Source organism: Quercus lobata, chromosome 12 (genome assembly GCF_001633185.2).
Source record: "Quercus lobata isolate SW786 chromosome 12, ValleyOak3.0 Primary Assembly, whole genome shotgun sequence".
NCBI lineage: Eukaryota > Viridiplantae > Streptophyta > Magnoliopsida > Fagales > Fagaceae > Quercus > Quercus lobata.
In genome coordinates, this window is record NC_044915.1 from 6,396,489 (window position 1) to 6,406,095 (window position 9,607).

The 9,607-nt window shown below is 35.2% G+C and overlaps 1 protein-coding gene across 1 annotated transcript; it reads right to left on the reverse strand.

Moving 5' to 3' along the window:
* Positions 1-179: 179 nt before the first annotated feature.
* On the reverse strand, positions 180-9,077 carry LOC115969779. Its single transcript, XM_031089390.1, has 7 exons — positions 8,683-9,077; positions 3,068-3,200; positions 2,002-2,087; positions 1,787-1,865; positions 1,598-1,707; positions 1,011-1,075; positions 180-435 (listed from the first exon to the last, which is right to left on the reverse strand). The coding sequence occupies exons 1-7, from the start codon at positions 8,842-8,844 to the stop codon at positions 342-344; spliced, it is 729 nt and encodes a 242-aa protein (XP_030945250.1). The 5' UTR covers positions 8,845-9,077; the 3' UTR covers positions 180-341.
* Between the last annotated feature and the right edge of the window lie 530 nt (positions 9,078-9,607).

Here is a 9,607-nt window from a genome sequence, read left to right on the forward strand (position 1 = left end):
AAAACACAGTTTTAGCTGCAGCAACTGCATGTCCAAATTCAAGTTCAATTACTCTAATTACACACAAGGTCAAATTCACCTTAAACACTCATCCTTGGATAATACCACACTCAAAATTTCATTATTGCTGCTAGTAGGGATTTTTTTATTTATTTTTAAAAGTAAACTGTTGCTAGTGGTTGATGAGGAGATACTTGGGAAAAATTAGAAACTTTCATGATATACTTAAGTTTGCAATTTGTCAGCTTGAATTCAATACTTCTGTGCAGTTCTGTTGATACACATCATTACAATATGTCCTTAATACATTGGGACGATCATATATATGTGGTGTGAAAGGCTCAAAATTGACCTGCTCGTATGTCTCTATCAAGACGATCTGCATTAAGTGTCCCAGGCAGTTCTCTAAAATCTTCATTAAAAACCGAGTATGCACTGCAAATATTAAACTAGCAAATTATATGATATCCTTGACATATTGAGTATTGGACAAAAAAGAAAAAAGAAAAAAAGATGTCCCTGAAATATTAAATTAGTGATAATGATGTTCAACAAGATGCTCATATTTCTTCTTGGAAAAGTATTAAAAAATTAGAAAAAGTAAAAAGATGACAAAAGAATTTATTCATATGGACATACACACACATGAGAGAGAGAGAGAGGACTAGTAACTAACACAACCATCAAAAACACCATGAGAAATTAGAAATGGACTGGAGAGAGGAGAATCTCAAAGCATTGGACAAAGGTTTAGGACATACATGGTGGTCAGAATTTATATTTTGAGTGTAATCGGTCAATTGAACATTGATTTTCACTATCTTTATTTCTTTTTTGAGTACATATCTTAAAAGGAAATAAATAAAGAGGCACACTTTATTTACATTACTCTTTGAAGTTATGGTGAATGTCATTCAAATGAATAATTTATATTATTTTTATAGTTTAGATTTCATTATTACCAGAGATTTTAAAATCAAGAGCAGATAATTGCCAGTATCAGTGTATACCTTACGTCACCAGGTTGCCTCTGTCCAAGATTCAGGATAATGATACCAAAACCTGTTCCAAGTATCTGAATGCATAGCAAAAAACAAGGGGTAGAAAAAGATATAAGAATTTTTCATATAAAGTCTTTAAAAGAACATGTCAATGCCCTAGTTTAGGTCATCTGTGTTCTCATTATCATCTGGCCTTGATTACTAATATGTGCCTGGCTATTTCTTCCATTATAAAAACAACATTGATGCCAATGTGGAGATCTCTTTATACTCATTTCTAAAGATGTAATATCACATAACACGGATGAGAAAATGATTTCCATAGATGATCTCCATGTAGTAAGATTGTCACCCCTTTTGTGCTTAACCATAAATTTCTTTAGCTTCTTTTTTTATTTATTTATTTTATGGTAAAAAAGAATAAAAAGAAAAACTTTCATAGAAGCTAATGGCTACATCCCCTCAAATGCACTCGAGACAAGCTTTCTCTACACAATTTAAGCTTTCAAAGGTCACATGAAAAAGGTATTTACTAAAAAATTGCAAGATACTATGAATTAAAAAAATCTGGTACCAACTGAAAGGAGGAATCTTACATATAGGGGTCCAAGATCCCATCTATGGGCAACTGGTGCCAAGATAAACCACAAGATAATAACAACCCACATCTTTAGACTGAGAGTGAAAATTGCCATCAAAAGGATATCTATCACAAAAGATCAAAGAAAGCTCAATCAGCAAATAAATTATTTTGAAGCGTGGACGTAAGCCAACTAGATGATTACCTGGAAGCTTCAACTTATTGTGTAGAAAAGAGTATAGTCTTCTTTTCCACCGGCTTGATGATTGTGGGAGCTGAAACTTCTATAAAAATGAAAAGTAAGAGAAAAGGCAAACACTGAGAAACACTGTATATAAAAGTGGCCTTAAATTCATTTTTAAGGAAGCACAAGCAATAAAAAAAAAGTGCATTTTAAAGTTAACACTAATTTAGGGGTACCAGATCTTCTTCTTCATCATCATCATCAAATCCATCACGAACATGTTTCACTGGTGGCTTAGGTTTGACAGCAACAATCAGGGAATCTAGAAAATGAATGAAAAAAAAGCTCATGTATCAAAAGCTATTCACCAAACAAGCCTAAAACCAAAAACTTCAAGAACCCAACAAAAAAATGATTTTCAACTATCATTGATCATATTCATATATGACTCCACTTCTAGTTCCAGCTTACAAGTTATGTCAAGATGATGAATTTTGCTTAAAAGAATTAACAATAAGCCGGACCTATTCTGTGAAACCTAAAGTTTTGAATATTTTCATTTTACAAGAAAATTAACATTATTAACTTTTGTCCATCAAAAATGATAATTTTGTTATTAAATGAACAAGGCGAAACGACTTTTTTTCACAAATTTCTGAGGTAACAAGTTGTGATTGGGAACATCACTTTCACATGGGATATCATTGACACCACTTTTATTGTGCATCAATCACAATATCCCACCTCAGCAAATTGTGAAAGAAATTGTCTCTTCTATTGTATCAGATAGATAACGGCTCAGCACTATTTATTTTCTTATGAATGGACATGGTCACATTTCTACCGCTAATGAGAATCCTAGCTAATACTGAACATCTATAATACAAATTTCAAACCATCAATGCCAATTCATATTTAACAGGCTTCATAGAAGTGAAAAGATATGACACATTGTAACTTCTTCATATTTGCAGGTATGCTAATCTCAATTACCTTTTCCACCTATATTAGGAAGCTAATCACGTGTTGCCTATAAAAATATAATGTGATGAGATATTGATATTATTATGTCTTGTTTAGTTGACCAACTTTAGATAAATATTAACACAATTTCCATAATTTACTCTACTTTCTCCAAAGCAGTAAAATGATCAACAAAAATACTGTGAAAATTCCAAATAATTTTTGCACACACAAGGATCCAAAGAATCTAAGGCAGTTTACATTTTATTTCAAAAAGGAAAAAATTATAGGGTATTAAATTATTAGGAAAGGTAACAATATTAAGACAAAGACCTATACCACCACTATTGAGTTGTAGGCTGACATCATCCCCATTTTGGCGGTCATGCAATACATTCCCTCGCAAAATAAGCCTCAAATTCTCAATTGGTAGATGATCATTCTCAGCAATCAATTTTCTCAAATGACATACCTAATAATGATAAACAATACAACACATTATAAGAATTTCCAATGACTAACATCTTCAAGATCTTTTCAACAGAAATCCAGGCAAACAAAGTTTGTCTTTCTGCAACTGTGTAGATGGAGTTAGATGATATACACAACATTTAACAGAAAAAACTCAGATATCATTTGACTCAATTTTTTTAAAGTAATAAACATCATTGAAAAAAGATGTAAGAAAATACAGAGGAAATAAGGCACACAGGCAGTGTGCTAAAAGGCAACAAAGAAATAAAAACTGACAATGAAAGTACAAAAATCAAGTACATCTAAAGAAATGAAAGTAAAAACACCCGAAGCATTTGCCCAATCAAGCAAAATTTGAAAAAAGAGAAGCTTCAACTCATGAATCAATCTTCCATTCCCTTCAAAGGAATGTGCATTCCTTTCCCACCAAATGACCCACACAAGACAATGAAGGATCATTCTCCAAAGCACCTTAGTTCTGAGTCTGTTAAACTTGCTTGACCAACTTACTATAAGTTCCACAACACCCTGCACATGACCCAATGAACCCCAAATAGTGAACACATCATATCCCACAACTCTTGAGCTACTGGGCAGTGTAGGAGCAAGTGATCAATGGTCTTCCCAGTCCTCTTGCACATGCAACACCAATCCACCACCACCACTTTTCACCTCCTCAAATTATTAGTGGTTAATATTTTCCCCAATGCCACACCACTGTCCAAATAAAGAAACTAACCTATCTAGGCACTTTTGGTTTCCACAAAGGTTTCCATGGAAAAGAAATGGAGTTTGGAGGTTGTAAGGCCCTATAATAAGAACGAAGATTGAAAACACCCCAAGGAGAGTTTCCAACACATTTTATCCACCCCATTCCTTCTCCAAGATCCAGAATATATATAAGATCCCTAAAGGAGGCAACCGATTCTAATTCCCAATCTTGAACCGGTCGAATAAAATTGATATTCCAATGGTAGTTTGCCTCTGAGGATGATAACAATTCAGCCATTGAGGCGTCCTTGTTACTAGCAATGTTGTATACTTTTGGGAAGTTATTTTCCAAAGGAAGTCCCTCACACCAAGGATCACACCAAAATTTAATACAAGAACTGTCCCCCACCTTAAAGATGATAAAAGGATAAAACTTATCCCACCCCTTCTTGATATATTTCCATAGACCAACCCCTCTATTCGCCCTCTCCACAAGGCTCTTTTCCATAGCATATCTCCACAACCATTTCTCCAACAAAGAATTATTAAATAGAACCAGATTACGCACACCCAAACCCCCCATATTGAACCAGTATACAAACAGTCTTCCACTTGACCAAGTGATACTTAAACTCATCTCTTAATCCGCCCCATAGAAAATCCCTTTGTTATTTTTCAACATGTGTAACAACACTCACCAGAACAGGAAATAGATATAAGTAGAAAGTAGGCACACTGGATAAGTAACTCTTTAGTAAAGTGATTCGGCCCCCCTTTGAAAGATACAATCTTTCCACCCAGCCAACCACTGCTCCATTTTCTCCAGCACACTAGCCATATAGCTTTTGCCTTGAAAGTAGCACCTAAGGGAAGACCTAGATAAGTCACGGGTAAAAATGCCACTCTACATCTTTAAATACCAGCCAAAGCTTTCAACATTGGGTACATCTTCAAACAGAACTAGTTCAGATTTCCCCAAATTTATTTTAAACCAGATATAATCTGAAACTAGACAAAACTGCTTTCAAATGCCAAATTTGCTCTAGATCCTCTCCGCAAAAAAAACAAAGTATCATCTGTGAAGAGGAGACGAGAGATCTCTAACTGACCCACAGAATTTCCACCCACCAAAAAACCTGAAACAAAGTTACCAGTTTTAGCTCTCTCAAGCATCTAGCTAAGGGCCTCCATAACAATAATGAACTAGGGAGGGGATAAAGATTCTCCATCTCATACCCTGTGAACTATTAAAGAAACCACTCGGACTACCATTCACACTCAAATGTGGTCTTCAACAATCTAGATGTATTAATTCCATAACAACAAAGTAAAAGTATTTCTTTGCATAATCTTATGTCCACTATAAATTTTGCAGAAGATGTTAAATCACTTATTCCAAACACCCTATGTCAACTATAAAGATATATGTGGAAGTTTAATAAAATTATACAAGCACAGTAAAGGTTTTAAGAGAAGAACCTATCTAAATGAAGCTCTAAGATGAGATGATCATATAACTTATATGCCACATCCATCCCTACACTACAACCCACTTTTTATTTATCCAAGGCACAGTCAAACATAGAAAAACTATGGGTGCTATCTATAATCATACCACAGTCAAATAAACTAATAAAGATGAATAAATGCGAATGCATGTTAGAAACAATCGCCCCCCCCCCCCCCTCTCAAAGAAAAAAAGAAAAAAGACAGAAGCAGCTCTTTAACTATTGCGAAAAATTAAGTTCTTATAATTTGGAAAGACCCTACTGATTGTTAAAAAAAAAAAAATTCCTTGAGATACAAGTTGAAATGAGTTACAAATAACTCATACAACTGCTACTCTATGCATCATTTTCTAATCTTTCAGGCTGCAGCCCCATGTACTTATCATATTCAATGGAGATTGGTATATGCAATAGAATTTAGTTCACCAAAGAGTGTATTGAACCAACACTACTCATAGAAAAACAAAGACACTAAGTATGGAGGTAGGCATTGGAAAGGTATCCCTCAAGGATAAGGGTGGTAGATATTAAGTATGGCAGTATGTGGGGGAGATGGTGCTCTAACAGTGTGCAGGGGTCAAATAGGGTGTGCCTTTGGAAGAGTATCAGGAAGAGATGCGACACTTTTTATCGATTTGTTAGCTTTAAGGTGGGGGATGGCTCTTCTGTTATGTTCTGGCATGATCCGTGGTGTGGAGGACTTCCTCTGAAAGATAATTTCCTAGAACTTATGGTTTTACTCATAATCAGGGTGCTTCAATAGTGGAGCTGCTATCTTTTTAAGGGGAAAGTTACCAATATGTCAGTTTTAATAGATTGGTGCAAGATTGGGAATTAGATTCAGTTCCCTCCTTTATGAACCTGATTTATTTGACTTCATTGAATCTGGGTGGAGTGGACTAGCTATATTGGAAACCTCCTTCATGGGGGATTTTTGAAGTTAACTCCTATTATAAGGTGTGCATTCTACAACTCAGCTGTCTTTTCCTTGTAAGTCTTTGTGGAAACCCAAAGTTCCAACAAAGGTCAGCTTTTCCCTCTGGACCACAGCATTGAGGAAAATTTTAACTGAAAATTTGTGAAAGCACTGAGTCGTTGTGATTGATTAGCACTGCATGTGTAAGAGGGATGGGGAGACTATTTATCATTTACTTTTACATTGCCCTGTTGCTAGAGAGTTGTGGCACATGGTGCTCTCACTTTTCGAGGTTCATTGGGTTATGCCCAGCAGTGTTAAGGAGCTTCTTGCTAGCTGGATGGGCAAATTCAGCAGGCATAAGTTTTTGGTGATTTGGAGTATGATCCCTTATTGCATTATGTGGAGTCTGGCAGGAGAGGAATGCTCAGACCTTTGAAGGGAGTAAGAGATTGTTTCAGGACTTGAAATTTTCTTTACTCCAGGCTCTTTTTTAGTGGAAAAATGCTTTGGAAGTATTTTCCTTTTCTTCTTTGCCTGAATTGCTAGATAGTTGTACTTTCCATGCATCTTAGTTTGTCTTTTTGATGGATCCTTAGCACACATAGCACACTGCCTGTGTGCTTTGTTTCATTGTATTGCTTTTTCTGTCTTTTGAATGAAGCATTATTACTTATCAAAAAGAAAAGCAATGACACTTACAATCATGTAAGGAAAAATTAAAAATGATTCTACAAGATGAGAACTAAGTTGCTATCACAGGAAGGCTACAAAGTTTGTCATAACCAAGGGAATTTATCTCTAGCTATAGCTTATCATACCATACCTTCAAAGCCCTAGAGGTTTGTCATTAGGAAGAAGAAAAAGGTGGTGTCAATGGCAATGAATCTAGGCTTGAACAAAGCCAACAGCAAATTCATTGGATCTTAACTGAAGTTCTGATAGGCTCTCACCGCAGCTTGTTCAAGCCTATCATGTCTTTTCTCTCTAGCTTCTTCAAGCCATCTTCAGGTCTTTAACAAGGAGATCCACCTGTTCAATGTTTCAGTGGTGGTTCTTAAAAGTCCATGGATAAGGTTGTAACTTGTGAGAGCAAGGTTGTGGTTCTACCTGTTCAATGTTTATTGAGTCTCTATTGTTTTGTACATAATCTTTTTTATTTTTTGTAATTATTTAGGCCACTTCGTGCCTTTCTTTGCACGAAGTAGTCTTTGTTCAATAAAAGTTTTATTACTTACAAAAAAAAAGTGGGGGGGGGGGGAGAGCTAATTACAGACCCCTTCAAGGTCTCTTGACATGGCCAACACACACAATCATCCCATACTTGCCAGCATTCATCAAAGAAAGAGTCCACTAAGAGAGAGCTCATTCATCAAGAGATTCAAAACCTCTAAATAAGTTTGTAACCCTGCCCCATTCTCACACGAGTAACTTCATTCCTAGAACATATGTACAAAAGAAACTGAATAGACACCAATGATGTGAGACCAGGGAACTACAACAGATGCTCAGGGCAAAAAAACTTGGAGGATTGGCTCTAGCACATTGATCACAAAACATATCCATAATAGATCCAGTGCACATGGGTGGCACTCCTTTTGTGTTTAATTAATGCAATATTTATTTATCAAAAAAAAAAAATAATGCGTGTAAGTCCACAAAATGGGCACCAAACTTGCAAGAGCTTTTGTTACATACCAGTCCTAATTCAGGGTGAATGTCATTCATTCTTAAGCATATCCTTTTTTAGCTTAAATAAATTGGCAATAAGAAGCTGATTCCTAGAATGTTGGCAAGGATATGCTTCCATCATCATAGGGTTGCTAAAGTTTGGCAAGCTGTTTGATTGTGTGTTATGTGGAATCTTTGGCGTGAAAGAAATAGGACATTAATTTTATTCTAAAAAGGGTATCACCGCAGCTTGTGCAAGCCACCATCTCCAGGTCTCTGACATGGCACACAATCATCAATCAAAAACTATAAACAAGTTGATAACCCCACGAATTTCGCACAACTAACTTCATCAATTCCTAGAAGATTTGTACAAATGAAATAGAATAGACACCAATGACAAATACAAATTGGGTTATCAAGGAAAACCTAATTGGGGGATTGGGTCTCTAGCAAAATCATGATAGAACAAACTTATAGTAATACGCATAAATAATTCAACAAAATGGGCACCCAAAAAAAGAAAAAAAAAAACTTGCAACAACTATTTGTTATATAATACAATACAAGTCCTAATATGTATAAAAAGTTTGCAAATTTGAGATTGAAAAACTTGAAACTGTGAAAGTTAATAAATAGAGATGGGAAATAAAAAAGGGGGGAATGAAGCGTACTTTGATGGGAGAAGGGACGCGGAGGCGAGAGGGGCGAGCGGGGCCAATGGTTCGGAGAATGATTTCGACTGTATTGTTATTGTTGTTAATGTTAATGCTATTGTGCATTAACACTCCTCCTTTGCTGACATTGACCTCTTCTTCTTCTACGATCTCTTCCATGCTACCAAGCTATGATTATATATATATATATATATTACACTTTCTTTCTTGATAATTTTTATATCATATCATATCATATGAATCCACTACTAACTTACCCAATTCAATTCCTACTACTCTCACAATTACAATTCCACAGATTGATTTCCAGACTCTCTCTCTCTCTCTCTCTCTCTCTGCTTATTTATAGGTTTTTTTTTTTTTTTTTTTTTTTTCAAGAAGAAAAAAATTCTTGAGTCTCGACTCTTGACGCTTTGCAGCGTGTAATGGACGAATAGTAGACAAAATGGATTATATTTTTAGACGTGTCAAACAGGTCGGGTCGGGTCAGGTCAGATTGACCCGTAAAAAAGGGTCGGATTATGGGTCAACCTCTTTTTTCTTAAAAAAAAAAAAAAAAAAAAAAAATTTCAGGTGAAAATTTTCAGGTTTAGTCAGGTTCCTTTGGGTTATTGAGTTGGGTCTAACCATGTCTAATTTTTACGATTTGATATTTTTTGCATTTTTATTTGGACTAGATTGTAATTTAAATGCACTTAAAAGATTAGGATAATTTTGCTTTTATTTCTTAAGGTTTCAAAATTTGGTACCTAACTTAAGCGTCCTCAAAAAAAAAAAAAAATGGTACCTAACATTTTAATTGAGATCCCAACCATCCATGCTCATTCTTTCTAATGTGTTCATTAAGAAATACCTAAGCTTAAAATGATGTCGTTTGATATTCAAAACTATGTCATTTTGAGTTTTGTTGAGTAATGTCAAT